General features: G+C 36.0%; 1 protein-coding gene across 4 annotated transcripts in view; it reads left to right on the top strand.

Moving 5' to 3' along the window:
• ATRNL1 (attractin like 1) overlaps positions 1–17761 on the top strand; it is a 539891-nt gene that overhangs the window by 168478 nt on the left and 353652 nt on the right. For all 4 annotated transcript variants that reach the window (XM_030030646.1, XM_030030645.1, XM_030030649.2 and 1 more), the window contains exon 20: positions 6421–6514. In XM_030030646.1, coding sequence (XP_029886506.1) covers positions 6421–6514 — 94 coding nt within the window. The remainder of the gene's footprint in view (positions 1–6420; positions 6515–17761) is intronic.

Below are 17761 nucleotides of genomic sequence, written 5' to 3'. Positions count from 1 at the left end.
ACAAAAGCGTGTGTGCATAATATAAACCTCGGTTGGAAATGAGTGCATACAGTGGTATGGGAAGACTCTTGGAGTTCGGCTGAACTCACTGTTTCTATTCAAAGGTGCAGCACAGAGTACATGTGCACCTACAGCAGTGCAGTAGGTCACCCTCACAGTAAAAAAGTGCTGTATTTTGATGGAATTTCCTTTGTTTTCATTTGTGGCCATTGCCTCTTCTTTGGTCAGTGGTCACAGCTAAGAGTCTTATTCCCTCCCATCAGGTATTTATACGTGTCAATAAGATCTCCCTGAGACTTTTCTTCTCTAGGCTGAATCCCAGCTCAATATGAAAGACGTTTCAGTCCCTTAATCACCTTTGTGGTCCTGTGGTCATCTTCTGTGAAATTGAGTTCATGGACATGGAGTATGATACAAACCAAAACATGGTAGGAGGGGGATAACTGGGAGATTTGTTACAAAAGTTCACTCATTATCTGTGCTAAAATACTTGATGTTAATGAGACATTAACTTTAAATGTTGCCAGTCAATCTGGGGGATCATTTCCAGCATCTACAGAGGATTGAATTTTTAAGATGTATCTATACCTAGAACATAAAAGTGGTCAGAACTCATTACTAAAGCTCAACCTGGAGGCAGTTTATATAGTTTTGTGAACTTAACTCATGTTTCTCAGTCATGATGGGGGTGAACGAATGGTTCCAAAATACTACATCTAAAGCTTCCTGTCTTACTTGCAAGAAGAATTTTTGTAGCTGATATGATTTTTTAAAAAATATACATGTCATATAATTTATATAGATTTTGAAAGTTGATTTAAAGAATGTACACGTGTTTGGGCAGGAATTTGCAACATGAAATAAAGTCTCCATCAGAGTTGTACAATGTATTTTGAATTAAAATATATCTCTCTGTCTATATTATGTGCCTGAGTTTTTCACACACAAAATTGTGACAATTCTAATTCCCATCATTTCTTGTATCTTTGAGTGAACTATGAGCATTGGTAACGAGTTTTTCTGTGTTTTATGTACTGCAATTTATTTTGGAAGGTGTAAGGCTAATGATAATTCTTGCATAATAGAAGGTTGTGAAATCCAGCAGAAGCTGGCATTTATTTTGAGACTTAAGCTTGTCCTTACAATAAAAACTTAGCACTGTGTGAATTATGAAATAGAGAATGACAGATGTACTTCTTTCCCATGAGGGAAAAGGAGCCATGATATACTATCAGTCCCTGTTGTATCCTAGAGGTGTGATTATCTCATTGAAAATACATCTCCTGGAATTAACTTACTGTTATTATTTAAAGTGGGTAGTGTTTCGGGATGCAGAATTGTATATTCTGTATATTTCATTTTAACCAGTTGATTTGCAGACATTCATTTCTGAATTTTGAATACTGAATATGAGTACTTAAATTAGGAGGAAACAGAGAATGTGAACAGAATTTAATAAGACTGTTAGGATGTTATTGTATATTAAACTTGCTATAAAGTTAAAGCAGGATTTCAAGCTATTCTCTGCATTGATGACTGTCAGGGAAGATTTGAGAGAGGATTAGTGTCATTGTAACCTCTTGAAAGTGTTTGAGTGTTATGCTGCTATGAGTGCTGGAATATGTCACACAGCAGTAGAATCTGAATCTGATGTACCCTGTAGATAATCATGTCTCTAACAGCCTTGTACTACTGTTCATATGGCAGTACTCAGCAAAAGGTATAATGGCATTGGTGAGGCTAGTTTTCTATGTTGGTGGTGTGGTTTTTTTGAGGATAGGACCAAAAATTGACTCTAGATTTCTTTAAAAAAAAAAAAAAAAAAAAAAAAAAAAGGGGGGGTATATTTTAAATAAAAAAAAAATCAGGTTTAGAGAATCTTTCCCTACTGGGCTTGTAAGTGTTGTTATCTTTCTATTTGTTTCTATCTTTTTGTTAGGGATGCAATATCCCTAGCCAAAAGCATAAAGATTGTTTCTGCTTATATTTAATTTGTCTTAACCCTCTAATTTTCAAATGCTTCAGCCTCTAATTTTAAGCCCACTGTCAGTGTCCCAAATAAAATAATTCATCTTAAGAATTGGACATTATTTAAAGCATAATCATGATAGAGAATGTGTTGCTGTCAACCTAACGTCACTTGATGCGACAATGCGAAAGATTCACACTGTCCCTAACTGGACATGTGAAAGAATAGTGTCTATAAAAAATCCATACTGAAGGATATGGAAACTAAATGGGAGAAGAAAAATCAGTTAAAAGATGCTGAAACTTGGTAAAATGCGCTTGAGTGGTGCAGAAGCTGAAACTGTCTTTACTGTCTGAGAATCTCAGTGGGATGGCTTACCAAACTTCATACACAGCCACAGAAAAGACAATGTGGTAGGAGAACACTAAAGTACAAAAATGAGATCTCAGAAATTTTCCTTGACAGTGTCTCAGATATGTTAATGAAGATGGGGGAGACAGACCCAGAAAATCAAAAGTGATAATGTGAACCTCCCACCACCTAGCATTAAGTAGTCTGAGCCTGGGATTTTCAGTCCAAAACTTCTGCTTACCACCATGCAGTTCTACTCAAACTCTTAAACCTTTTATTAAATACAGGGCAGGGGGAGGGGGGGGAGCAGAAAAAGAGAGAAGCATTTAAAATGTGAAGTATTAAGCATAGCTTTTGTTTTAACTCTTAACTCTTATCTCCTTTTCCGTCAGCTTTAGGGTGTTCTTACAAAGAAAAATCATGTTAAGCATTTCTTTAGATCAACATTAAAGATAATAACTGTTCTTTTTTTGGAAGAAAAACAAAGTTACTTAATACAGGCTTTAGCTGCAGTGGCTGCTGCTGGAACTTAAGCCTGATTCCTTGAAAACAAATGCATGGGGGTGGAGAGGGGTGGGACCTCAAAAAAAAAAAAAAAAAAAAAAGGAAAATATAAATTGCTTCTCTTGTGCTGACTTCTACCAGCTGAGAATGATTGGTACAAAATATGCTTTTAAAACTGATTCCAAGATTTAACATATTTCTACTAGCATTAGACTGCAAAGGATACTACTCTAGATACAGTTTTAAGTGTCTACTTACAGTACTATAAGAAGAGAAACCGTTCACTGAGAATGGTTAAGCAGAGAAAAACAAGTAGAAAATATTAAAGAAAATATGGAAATACTGAGGTAACTGAAGAATGTAAATCTTCTGTTACCTTGCAATCAAAGGTACCTTTAAGTTGCAGTTTATTCATTAGTAACCATACTTCATATTCAAAGCTTGTAATTTCTTTTGTGTTATTCGGAAATAGGCCAATGGAAAAAACCTGCAGTGAGGCACAAAGATAATGGCATCTAAAATTTTTTCCACTGAATGTACTCTAATACTGTCCTGCTTCTGCCGTTGCATTTGTTTGATAACATATATTCACATTTGCTTCAGTAATAGCAGGGATGGCTGATACGTATTTTGTTTTTTGAGTTACTCCCCAAATAGAGGTCCACAGATTGGTTAGGAATCCATTTTTCATCACAGACTTGCAAGCCTGAGATTAATTAAAATATGCATATTCACTGCTGTTAAATAAAATTTGTCCAGATGAGATTTTAAAAATAATATAGAAGTGATTAGCTCCTGATGTCCTTTTTCAAGGTATTGTCCAGGGAACAGTTAAATTACTAGCAACTTGATCAATGAGAGTAATTTCTCTTCATCTTTTAATAGAAGAAAATGAGCTGCTAGACTTGTCAGAACCAGCTTTTTCATTGACGAGGAATCCAAAATGCAAGGTTCTTAGTCTTCTGAACTCCCTTCTCCTTTTCCAACCATACCATACTGATCTTAGCGCTATTGAAGCTTCATATCTGTTGTGAAAATGCAGGTGAGGTAGAGCAGCCATGTTGGTGTTTTTGTTGAGAGAGACCAAACTATGAATGTATCCTGTATTTGTGTGTGCTATGAATACACACAGGTCAAAATTTAGACATAAGTCCATGGGAAAATACCATCAGATGTTTATCTTATTTAATGATTTTCCAGTATAAATCCAGGAAACTCCAAAGACAGAGTGCAGTGACTAAAATTTGGTGCAGTTTAAATGGAAGGAGATATCTGGCTGATTGGAGAGGAGTTCATCTGTGGATTGCTGTGTGAGTAAGCATATAGTACACTAAAGTGCACTATATAGGTGTTGATTTGATTTAGATGTCCCCAGGGATAACTGGTGCTGAGAAGTTTGATTTACCAGTAATTCCATGGACTGGGTATACAAGTCATGTCTGAGCTGCCAAAGGAAACGGTTTTGCCCTTCCACAAAGTCTCATATGGCTACGTCTGTTACTTTTACTGTGTAATCCATCTTACCCCCTGCCTTTTTTTTCAAGAAGATGATAAAGATGCATAGTGTCCAAAGGCTTTTATAACTTAGTGTTTAAATACTTTTACTAAATAAAAGCTACTCAAGTAAAGGAAGTCCACTTTCACATTTGTGATCTTCCTATTAAGTGAGCAATAACTGTGGGAGTAATCAATTAAGGTTGGTTGGCAATAGCTTCTGTATTTGTCAATATATTGACAGCTTTTGGAATATGATTTGGAATTCAGCCTTTTAGTTCCTTTATAACTTTTGTGTTGTCTTGTAATGGTGCATCACTGTTAAGAACATTTAACCATAAGCTGAGTAAGCTGTTAAGAATATATTCCTTTGTTTTTCACTGAAAGTATAGCAAAGATTTACACATTTAAAATTAACTTTTGAGAAGAGGCTTTTCCAGCTTAAAGTGCCTAAATAATCATTTCTTAAATGTGGAGGGGAAAACGTGAATGGATTTAGGAAAACGTAAGTGATTATATAGTAGTAGCACTTCAATGAACATTTATTGTAGAGTGTCAGGATCATAGCAAAATGACAAAATTTAGCACTCTGTGGTAACTGTAGGTGTTTTTCAGAAATGTTGTTACAAGCCATATTATGAAAGAGAAGAATGTCAAGCATAACTATATGCTGTGTAGGAATTTCTGGTATGTGTTTGTTGCAGACAGTTTGAATCTCTAGTACGTACCTCTTTAGTAAGAATCGCTCCTTCCGCTTCAGCTGTCTATGTAACAAGTTCTGAAGGCTGAACAAACCATAGAATACCTGACTTTGAAATATTCTGTCAATAATATCTTAGGTTTAATTGTGGTTCTAGTCTGGCTGTTACATTACCTTTTTCCCTATTTGTCTTAGGCTGGGGCAGAGAGGTTAGAGTGTATATGGTATGGGACACTGTCACAGAAGTATTCATTGTGTGTTATTCGTTATCAGTAGAATAGGAACATTAAAACTCAATCCCTCTGATAGAAATTCAATATTAGGATTATAAAGTGGAAAATAAACTTTTATTATATACACGTCACCACTTAGTATCGTATCTGTTCCCAAGCAGGAGCCCACATATTAAATCTTTTAATTACGACTAAGATAAAACTTCAGCGAAAGCATAGTATGAACATCAAGGTGGGTTCAGAGTTATTTTGTATTAAAGAAAGACTTTAAATGTAGTGTGAATATTAGTAGGTAGTTATTCCAGTATGAGGTGGGAACTTATTGACGCATTTACCAGAGGGAAGTTATTAAGCTTTGGTTAGAAAAGAGGGAGGCCTGTCTAAACAAGGTAGGCATTCGTATAGACATGGGAAGGAGAAGCAAAAAAAAAAGGTCAGGAACTGGGAACAAGAAGGTTTGTTTTGAGGTGAGAATCAATCAGGCAGCAAGAGTGGCTGTGAGCAGACCACTGTGGAAAGATTTCCTTTAGGCACTGAGTTTAAATAGGAGTGATGATGATGTTTCTGTGATTCTCCTCCAGTTCAAATTTCAGGAGCTTTTAAAGGTGCCTGTTTTTTGCTTCCAGAATATTCTTGCTGTGGACCATAATTGTAGTATTAACTCCGTCTTTGTTCAAATGGTTTCAAAGTTTTCTTTTTGTTCGCTTTTGTCAAAAGCAAGAGTTCCAATTATATTAGACATTTTACCAAACATCTGCAATAATACTTTCTTTAATTAGATATTTGAAACTAATGGAGTTTTGCCATTGCTTTTGCCATTGGTCAGAATTTCACCTTGTATAGAAAAGATGTATTGTTAGTAATTTCCTGTATTGCACATTGAAATGGTAGACTTTAATGGCTATTCTCAAACTGCTGTTAAGGTGTGGAGCAGAGCCCCAAATGACACATGCATAGTTCTTAACTCTACAGAAAATAAACTAAATTATGTGCTAGTGAAATGTTCCTCAAAGCAGCTTATAATTTAAGTAGTAATATATATATATTTTTTTTTAATACAGCTTGTAGGAATTGTATTCAGGATGAAGTATTAAAATCCATGAAAATTCTTTTAGTTATAAAGTAAAATATGGGTGACGAAATCTCACTTTTCCTTCTTGATTTTATAGCTTGCACGTGCAGTGGACATGCAAATATTTGTCACATGCAAACAGGAAAATGTTTCTGCACAACTAAGGGAATCAAAGGAGACCAGTGTCAACTGTGAGTACAATTAAATGTAGCCCAAAGTTATTGCAGTTCATGCCTAATCACTTTTTCCTGGTTTTGTTTTGCTTTTGTTCTTGGATTTTGTGATTGACCTGACAATGTTTTAGTGATGAATCTAGCCTTCCCTACATTTCTTAGGAAATTTCAGTTTTACTTAGTCTTTTGTTAAAGAATTACATCACAAATATTAATAATACTTTGCAGACGCTCCAGATTTTAAAAAGTATCCCATAAAAAGACGTCACTGGAGAATTAGCTGTAGTTGTCTTTGTTTTTTTTAGGATTTTTTAAAATTACTGTAAGTAAAAAATATCTGAGAAATTGGTAATTATATTCAGTACGTTTGTCACATATCTTGATCAGAATCTACAGTGATTAGATTTTTAGAGTTTTAGAAACACATTAAGGTCCACAATGTTTTAGACTTTTTCCCATATCATTACAGAACAGAGGAATGTGTAGACCTGTCATGGAAAGTACAATTAGTGTATCTTGTTTTGCACTGGAATAGCTTATCAGGTTTGTTTAGAGGAAGACCTTGCAACTTAAGATAAAGCATAACAAATGGGAGGACTAAGAACGAAGAACTACTGAAGTGGAGTAACTTGTCAAGTAGGAGAAATAACACATTAAAGTTAACTATGAATAGCCTTATATTTAAATGTTTCAGTTCATTCTCTCCTGTACACTGCATTATCCAATAGGAACCTTATTCTTTTCACAGTTGTATTTATTTTCAATAGTATCTGGCCCCAAAATTGTCTTAGAAGTGTTGGTTGGAACTGTGGAAAAGGCATAAATACAGCTTACTCCTCTCCAGCAGGGAGAAGTGCCAGAAGGTTATGTTCTGCCTGCCACAAGGCATATTCTTTCACAGGATTTGTGAATTCACCTTTGATACACTTAATGACCTGGCTTGAATCCTACCCTTAACGCTTTGCTTGATAAATAGTCAAGAAACAAAAATATCTGCTGCAGAGGCTATGTGTATATTCGTGAGAAAGAGCTGTGCTGGCAGGTACAGTTTCAGTAGTACTGCTAGGACCTTTTGTCTAGCTCATTGGAGGCTCTCACGCTGAGATGGGAAACCATGATTAGGACTAAATGATGAATTTTTATCATGACAAAAGCTGAAGAGTGATGATATCTTTAAACTCTGAATTAAGTCTTAACCGAGAAGTTATTTTTTCCTCTTTTTATGTCCAAACACTTAATCAGTTCTAGATGTTAACGAGTGGTTTGATTACCAGTGTGCTATGGACATACGTTGATGCCATTCTACCTATTTACAGAGAGTGGGGTGTTGGGGGGGGGGGGGGGGGGGGGGGGGCAGAAATCCACTCCTCTGTACATCATAACACTGGAACTACAGGAAACAGTTTGTTCATAACTCCAGTCCTCCAGCAACTACCATTCAGCCTAAGGCACTCTTTATAGAGCTTTTCCCCAGTCTGTATTTCACATACCTATTTTGCTATTGCTTTCCATTTGTCTTGTGTCTGTTTCATCATTGTTTTCTCTACTCTGATTTGGAACTTTTGTCTCATATGGTCGGTTGTGCTGCTCAGCCTTATCAGTCTGCTGTCCTGAGTTTGTCTGTCATAAAAGATTCTTTTATCCCATTTACTGAACTAGAAGAGAAAAGGTGTCCTGGTGGTGGATTTTCCTGTCCTGGTGAAGAGTTACAGCAATTCCACAAAATGGAGAAAACAGAAATCTGAATTTTGACTTTTCAAAAGTAAACTTAAAATTGCAATTTCAGACTGAAAATCCCTGGTTTTGTCACATGTAATACATTCCCCTTCCTAGATTCTTACATAGACCAAAGGCTTACACAGGGCAAGCTATGGTATTAAAGCATTTGGTATTCCAAATGGTTTCTTTTGGATGAAATAAACTCTGCAGAGCAATTTTCAAATTGTTTTTGGCTGTGATCGCATTTCAGATTGTGAGCTTCACATCTGTTGGGTTCAGAGGCACAAATATTAGCATAAAAATTGAATTTCTGCTCTTAAATCCTTTCCTAATTCTGGTCTTTAAAAAAAAAATTAAAAAAAGGCTATGTAGACTATCTAGTTTATGACAACACATGTAGAAAGAGACCAGTTCCAGTTATAGACACTTTGAACGTATTAGGAGAGTATCTAGGATAAAATTTCAGTACTAGACACTCATTGTTAAGATCACTGGATATCCTGAGGAAAGCTGATAACCACAGATTTAGAGTTTTAGTACATGTCATCAGACGATACGCTTAGGATTTGTCATTTTACTATGATGCTTGGTTTGGGAGAGTGATCCATTGATGTGTGGAAGTTTCCGCCAAATGTTGTTTTTTAATTATTTCCCTGAGAACGTCAGGAGATGAAGAACATTAAAAAATAGGTCACTCGTGAATCACTGAATCCAGTCCCATACTGCCATCTAATTTGTAAACTTCATATGAAGAATGCGAACTTGATCAGATCTGTATTATGTTTAAAAAAAATAGAAAACGATTTCCTCTGTAAAAATCATCCTTACACTCAAAACCTGTTTTGAAAGTATCATATTATATTGTCAAAATATATATACAGTCATTATCTAGAAGATAAGGATTATTTTAAATCAGCTAAATGCTTTGCTTGTATTTATTACTTTATTATATTTTGTATAAATAATTTGGAACTTGATTCCAAGTGTGAATACTGTTCTCCATAGCTCTGGATAAATTTTTTTTTTTCACTTGTTAGATAGGCTGTTGTGCAATCTCAGCAGCAAACCTATAACCCTGTGATTTCTAAAATAAGGATTTCTGTGAAAATTCCAAACTCTAGTTGTTTGGTGTGAAAGTTAGATTTATATTCCTGTCAAGAATCCTATTGACTAGAAATTCATAGCTGCTGGGTTGTATGTTATCTCTCTTTCCCTCCCTCCATCTCTTCCTCCTTCCCTCTGATGCTTTCATATCTGCTCCTCATGTGAAGTACACACCATGCCTTGGGGGCAGAGTTTTTAGGAAATGAAGGAAACTTTACAAAGCTTTTTTTTTTTTTTTTTCTTTTTCCCTCCCTAGGTTAAAAACAGCTAGTTATTTGCATTTTTATGGAGGATCTTCTTTATTTTTTTTCTTATTTATCTATAATTTTTTTAGTATACCCATTTCTTAGTTATATTATTTTCTGAATTTTACTGTTGGATAGCATGAAGCACAGTGACATTTAAAATCAAAATTAGTATTCTAAGGCAGCTTTGAGCATACATTTACATTCTATTTTACAATGTTTCTTTAATGACACATGATAACATTTTTTTTCCAAAAGAAATATTTTTGTTTCCTTTAAATAGGTAGTTTCAGTTGGTAAAAACCTGTAATACTCTCCTAATCAGGAGGAACTGATTAGAATGCTTTGAATATTCAAAGTAACTAGACTGTAAAACAATAAAACTAGATACAAAGAAAAATACTTAGGCCCCCCCCCGCCCCCCCTTAATTTTAATAATGAAATTAGCCATTGATAGTAATAGGAAAATCCTATTGACTTAAAACATATTTTTAGGTGAAAACTGTTACTTTAAAATAATTTTATTTAATTTTCTATAATATTTGATTTGCTAGCTGCTCATTTTATTCCCTCATAGAATTTTGTCTACAGAGGTTTTAAAATTTCTATAGATTTCAGTGTATCAATATGCAGGATTATATACACAGATAACTTTTCAGGAATAGGCCTATGGAAGTGTAAGGAATATACTAAGGGGGTGCTTCAAAGTTCAAATTTTGATATTAAATGAGAGAACTTCTACTGGATGCAAGGAAGAAAAATATGAAAATTATAGAATTAACTGAGTAGTTAAATCATTCTTTGAGAAGTTTCAGTATGTCTGGGCTCTTCCAATGGACAGCCTTCACCTGGAGATGTGTCTGTAGCTTTTGTCATCCCTTGTACATCTGTGTAAATCTGGACATATTATGAGCATCTGGAAGGGTTAGAGGGTTACGAATGCTGGGTGGAAATAGGGTTTCATGGTGAATTTTTCAAATTGTCAGGTTTTACTGGATGTATTGTAACATTTATTGCGCCGTACTTCCCAGTTACAACCATTGCTGTAGTTTTGGGGGAAGGAAATCAATCTCTCTTGTTAAGTACTTTCCACTGTGGCAGATTTTAGGCTGTTGGACCTGCCTGGTTGGTATTGAGACTGTATCTTTGAATGATGGGCAGGTTAGATATAATTTTAGTGTATCTAAGTTCCCAGGTATAAATCAGAATAATAATTATTTTACCTAACTGGAAACATTAAAATGTTGAGAATGTCTACTGTGGTGCAAAAAAAACCCCCAAACTACCACATAAGCATGTAAGAACTGGGCAAAAACTGGGCTTCAAGAATTCTGTAATGAAGAACTGCTAGGTGGAAATAAAATATTGGGGGGGGGGGGGGAATCCTTATTTTTAATATAATATTTCATAGTATATTTTATGTAGCTGTAAGAAGGATAAATGTAAGTGTATAAAATGTGTAGATCCAGGGTATTCTGGAATGAAAAAGTAATATTTCGCTCATTTTAATTCTAATAAATATTCAGACTATTCATTTCTTAGACATACCATTATTTCTTCTGAAGAGGTGAAAGAAATACTGTTTTATTTACAAAAATATACCCTGTTTATTTGGTAAAATCTTCACTGTATGCAGGCTTTAAAAAGCTGTTTAATAATGTAAGAATCTGTGCATAAATAATAAGCACTTATTGATAGTCTGATTTACATAAGAATAAGATTTAAAAATATCCAGCTGTTGTCTTCTGTATAATTCCCTTCCACAGAATGGTACAATTCCTCTTACCAGAGGTAAGAGCAGGTAAGAAAGGCAGGTAAAAATATACTGGGTTGTGAGTCAAATTCACCTCTCTATTGATATCACTGCACCTTTATTTGCTGATAGCAGAGTAAATCTGTTCCTTGTTGTTTCCTCTCAGAGCTTCACTTTCTGCTTTCCAGTAGGGGAAAAATTGACAGCAATCATATAACAAATTCACTTTATTAGAACTTCCTTTATGAAAGACATCCCCCCCCCCCATCCCCCCAAACAAACAAAAACAAGCCGGCAAGATTCGAGTTGCTGAAAGTTTAATAAAAAAGTTTCTTCTATTGAAAAAGTTACTTTTCCTGATAGAGGGTAGAATCCATTTAAGACTAGTCACTATGATGATCTATGCTTTTCTAAAGTGAAGCTAAAAGTATAATATTTAATTTTTTAAAATACTAGAGGAAACTGTATTTCAATTTTTTCTTTTTTCAAGATTTTTTTCCTTTTTCTGTCATGTGGTCATATTCCACTGTTAGTTTTACATATTTGGTTGTGTTTGACATGAGGTGTTTTCTCCTTGTGCAGGCTGAGTCTAGTCCTTGAGTTTTCCATTTAACAGAAAATTTTGATGTGCTTATGCATGTTACCCCATTAGCTATGATGTTTCAAGGAGAATTCCAGCAAAATCTGGCATGTAGATGTAGGTGGATTTAGTGACTGACTCTGTTCTTATTTAACTGCCCGAAAAACTTAGCTTGCTTCTGTGAGGATAGGTTCAAGCCCTGAGCTAGTTCTCCAAGAGCTAGATCCTTAGGTTGCTGAGAACAATAAAATAAAACTCCCACTTCAACACTAAATACATGTTTTAAATGTACTAATTTTCTGCTCTACATGTAGTAATTATTGCTAGATCTATCAAGGACTTGAGTTACTTCTTTTTTTCTTTAATTCATATTTCTGGCATCAATCATTTTTGCTTAAATTGCAGCTTTCATTTAAACAATATGTCTAATATCAAAGCTTCAGAACATGACCCAAATGCACTCTAATGGCTTAAACACTCAGAAGGCAAATACCAGGAATTTGAAACATTTGAGATTCTTTTTCTTCTAATTTTAGATTAAAAACTAAGTTTGTGATTTGGAACAGGCTTTGTGCAGTATTTTAAGGGGGTTTTGGCAGTATTGTATGTCACTATCAGCCCCCCCCCCCCCTTTTTTTTTTTTTAATTGAGCTGCAGTAGGATCACCTTCTCTTCAGTATATTCAGTATATGATATGTAAAGTTCATGAAGCTCTCTGGGATCTTTCAGAGTTGTCGGCTTTCCGTAAATGTGAAACAATGCTTTTTGTAAGCATTGTTACATTGCAAACTTACATTTTATTCAGGAAATTGCTCAGCTTTGTAAAAATGGAGAAGAACTGGAGTTTGAATGTCCTGTATTGTTCCTCGAAGGCAGTATTCTTAGTGAAGAAATAAGAATGAGCTAGTGGCTAAGGGAGCAGCTGCAAGCACTTAGCCAAGAGCTTTGTATATTGGTACTTTATTGTGGGTCAGCTGTGAATGTGTTAAATCTGGAGAACACTGCAATATTGATACTGCAATGTAAAACTAGTTACGTTAGCAAGATGTCTCTTGCCAAGAGCTGAATTAAAAATGGTACATGTAATTTTCTTAGGTGTTCTGTTCCGATGAAATATGCCTTTTATCTTTCCGAGTTCAGTACTAATTGTCTGGAAAATGGGGAACAGTTTGAGCATGAGGGTTTCTCTTTCATGAGAATAAAGTAATTTTGCTTTTGGCTTCTAGGTTAGGCTCTTCCATAAATGTCTGTATGCACATATATAAGTATGTCTTTTGGTTTGGCAAGCTCAACAGAGCAGAATCTACTCACCACTGGGCTTCAGTTGTTCTCTAAGGTTTTTTATATTCATTATTTCCTCTCCAGGCTACCTCCAAAAATACAAACTGCAGAGCAAAACAGACTTTCTTTACAACTTTCCAGATACTCCTAGCAGTAAAATAGGAATGCAAGCAGTGTACCTGTCTCTTGTGCCCAACTGGTTTATGTTAGCATTCATGCTGGATATAGATTTAATTAAGTAATATCCTTTTTGTTTCCTATTTGAAAAAGATATGGTGCTGGATTTTTCTTTCAAAATAAGTGAATCAAAATATCTTGTTTTTAAAAATTGTTCCTCCTGTGCCATGGCTGTGCCATTCAGTGATTGGCATCTGAATAATCTGGTTTGCTTAGTGCAGTATACATCAGTGAAACAGTGGAACAGGGCAGGTTGTCTAAGTCTTTCACAGATGACATGCCAGTGAGACCTGTTTTTAATTCCAGTGCTCAGGAAACAAATCCCTTCTTATAAGAAATGCTAGTAATTTTTAGTGCCAAGTGTTGCTGTAGTCCCTATTGGCTAAGGATATATGGGTAAGGTAATGCTTCTACATATTATTTTTATTATAATGGAGTAGCAAAGCTGAGAAGAATAGACAAGTTTGCAAGTTCCTTAGGTCTGAAGTAGACCCATAAAGATTTAAAGCTAAATATAAGCTGAAGACAATTATTCTGCCTTTAATAGGTATGTATTGAGTCTGGACTGGGATGAATTTAGGAATGGGGAGTGATGCTAATGGGTGCTCTCATACAGGAATAAGAGAAACATGGATAGCCTGTGCCACATGGAAGAGTTACTGGGAAGAGGAGAGGAAGGGAGGTTATGACTGCCATAAAACGGCTTTATTATTGAGGCTGATTTTTTGTTATCCAGCAAAGTTGTGGCCTTGGCTTCTGTGCTTGTTGTTAGAAAGCATTTGGGAGGTTTTGAGGCTGTTTCTGTACAGCTAAGGAGGGAGCGAAGGGCCTTGTGGCTTGGGTTGGCTTTACATTTTGCCTAGGGCTAACTTTAAAGTAGAATTGCACGTATCTGTGTAGCACAATGCTTCACCTTAGTCTCAGGCAGGGTCACAGTAGGTTGCAAAGACTTAAAATTTGAGGGTTTTTTTTCCCCAGTTCAAGCTGTTGAAAATGCTGTGGGGGCTGTGCAGCATTGCACCCTTTAGGGTGTGCAATGAAGGCACCTGGGAATGTTTCCCTGTGGCCAGGACTAGAACTGCAGTTAAGAGCTAGTGCCGCTAAGGCTTATGAAAAGTAACATAAGCCAAAAATCAGTATGAACAACACTGCTTGTAAAGCAACCAGCCCAGTGGGAGAGGTGCGTGCAGTTACACCACTTCTTGGCACTGCTTCTTTGAGAAGATGTAAAAGGAGACTGGAGCATTTCTTGTAAGACAGCCAACATAAAGTGTTGTTCAGATTCCAGAAAAAACTTGTAGGAGGTTGCTGACAGTGGAGACCAGCTTCTTTTCAACATGCAATTCTACCAGCCAGTTGTATTTCCTAATCTGCATGACCTAAATACCCCCACAGGCTGTTCTTTCTGTTCAGATAAGATGCTGGGGTCCCCACAAATCATAAATGCATCCAGTTTGAGTATCATGGTCACTAACTCTGTTAACCATTAATATAATTATTCTGTTCTTTTCATGCTGCTGTGGTTGGATGATAAACTGTTATTTTATAAACTGTTCACAGGAGGCATAATAAATCTCACAGATCCTAAATTGTCATGTATAGGATAACATCTGTGAATTACTCTAGTACAGTACTCTTTACTACTCCTTCATTAATGAACTTCTGTGCCTCAATATAGCCTGGCACTGTGTGCCTGACCTGACCATTTTACATTTTAAATATTCACTATTCACTGTACCTGCTGTCAGATTCCAGCTCTTTTTCAGATAGTAACAGCTTGTCCCCTCATGTCCTGTATGTCTCACACCTGCCTAGTGAATTATTCTGATCCAGCTATTTCTGTCCAGAGAAACTGTATACACACCTAAGTCCAGTAAATGGTTTTGATCTGTAACTCCCAGTTGTACGAAAGACATCTAGGTGAGTGTATGGGTAGCTAAGAAACTCTCCAACTGTGTTGTCTGCAGGTACCTAACTGCAGCCTGTTTGCTGTGCAGGCAGTTGTGGCAGTTGTTCTGCGTTTGGGAATTCTACTCGAGCAACTGGGCATCTAACAATTTGGTGGTGCAATAAGAAGCATTACAGCACATATATCTCTTTGTGGATTTGGGCTCTGATCATTCAGTTTTGATGCTTTCTTTGTTCCATTGCATCCCTCTTAAGGAGACAGTGAAGTTGGAGTCTTCTCCCTAGGTAGTTGTCCCTCTTTGAAGTCTGTTAAATCTTTCTTTACAGACTTTATGCCATAAATTTAACTCCCGCAGACTGTTTTTTAAGAGTTAAAAAGATAGCTTATTTTTTTCTAAATCTCAGACGACAATACTTAATCCTCCATCTCTTCCTAACCTAAACCCCCACTTCAATTTTTAAGAGTTAGAATATTTGCTGCAGGCAGGGGAGAAAAAATAACACAGATTTCCAGTGGAGCATGAAGTTGTTTGGGTCTTCCTACTGCTTTGGTTAAAGATAAGGGTTTCTCTGTATAGAAGGAAAATAAAGTAATTGCTGGCTTTTCTGGCTACTCATCCTGCTGTCATCAGAAAAAAAACCTTCAGCTGAGTTGTGACTGACAAAACGAGATATTTGAGGGAGCTCTTTTTAAAAATTCTAGTATATACTGCCATATTGTAACGGATTATATTCGATGTATGCTATGTTATAGTAACAACCCACTGCATCACTATTATTATTGCTGACTGCTGCTACCAGAGGCAGCTTCGGACAATTAACTATGGAGCAGAAGGGAGGAAAGGGATATTTCCTTTGTGGAAGGGGAATATTTAATGAGAATTTTTTTTCAAAGTTTAAGAGTAAACACTCCTACAAATGATATAGAGAACAAAACATTTTCAAGGGGAGCATCTTGCAGAAAACTAATGTTGCTAGTAGAGTTTTTCATGGACTCTTTCTCTAGAACAAAGAATTTGACATATAGGATTATTTTTGCTTTCATGAAACACAAACACTGGTCAGCTTTAGTATATGTATGCATTTGAGAAATCAATGCTATCAGAATTATTTTAATATTTTGGTCTTCCTAAGACCGACCTTTGGCGGTAACCAACCTTTAGTAACCAAAGCCTTCTTTTGGCTACTATGTAAGATACAGATCAGCCTTAAAAATGGTTTATAAAAATTTTATGTATCATTATTGGTCCTTTGTGCTGGAAAAGAGCTGAGGAGGAGAGCCAAAGAGTTTCCTGAGCTGCCCTCATCTTTGCTGTTGCTCATAGTCCATATCAACATCTTAGACAAAGGCAGTTTGTCAGCTGTAGGGAGAGGAGACAAGAAGGAAAAGAAGGCAAAAGAAAGGCTTACAGGAATATTGTTGCCACCTTAATCAAAACTGTATTTAAAAAAAACCCCAACAGTTTTGGATGTCTAAAGCCACCAGTTTTCAGGTGTTTCAAAAACAAGCAGGTTCTTTTCATTAGTTTTCAGTTTAGGGTAAGATAAATAAATAAAAATTTTCAAAATTGTGACTGAAGAACATACTTAGAATGATGACAATGATAACAGCAACAACAAGAAGGCAATTGGGAGACAAGGCAGAATATCTGTTGGATTCTAGGAGCCATACACCCAAATATTCATGTGGCAAAGAGTCGTTAAGCACATACTGCTCACCTGACAAGGAGTGAAAGGTTTGTGAATATTTCCAAGAAACCTCCCCCCTGCCTTGACTTCCCAGGAATCCCACTTCTCCATTGCGAGGTGAGATGTTGTGCTGGGTGTGCAGCTCGGTCACAGGATGTCCTGCTGTTGTCGACCTTGTTGGCTTGCTGTGCCCCACAAGCACTTTGGATTAACCAGCTGCTTCTTGCCCCAGTGCAATGCAGCTGCTCGTTACTTACAAATGGGCACGAACACGAGATGTTAAGTAGCAGATGCTGGTAGACTATTTTGATTACTATGTCTGGAGGTACATTAATTGTTTATGATCTTCTTTGTACAGCTTCACTTTTCTCCTGTGGTTTCTACCAAGCATAAAATAGATACTTAACATTTTCTGGTAGAAACACTTAAAAATAGTCTAGTAAAAAACCTTTATGAAATTCTTTCCCCTGAATCATTCATGGTAGCATTGTACTGGGGAGCTAGCAAGATTTTTTTACAGTATGTTATTAGAGAGAAAGGAGAATTGATCCATTTTCATTAAACGATTATCAACAGAAATGAGGTTTGGATGGCTGAAGTTTAAAGAGAATAGAGTTATATTATAAAAAGCAGTATGATTTAAATACAGACATTGATTTGAATGTGCAAAACTGGTATTTCATTAAGTACTGTTAGGCTTTAAATACTCTGTAACAGAAACTCCAGTTGTGAGCAAAACAAGTAAAAATTGTTGTGGGCCACAGGTATATTGAGTTTTGATACAAATGATGTGGTTTCTTCTCATTTGA

This window comes from Aquila chrysaetos, chromosome 11 (assembly GCF_900496995.4).
Source record: "Aquila chrysaetos chrysaetos chromosome 11, bAquChr1.4, whole genome shotgun sequence".
Taxonomy (NCBI): Eukaryota; Metazoa; Chordata; class Aves; order Accipitriformes; family Accipitridae; genus Aquila; species Aquila chrysaetos.
This window is presented reverse-complemented; position numbering and strand designations above follow the sequence as displayed.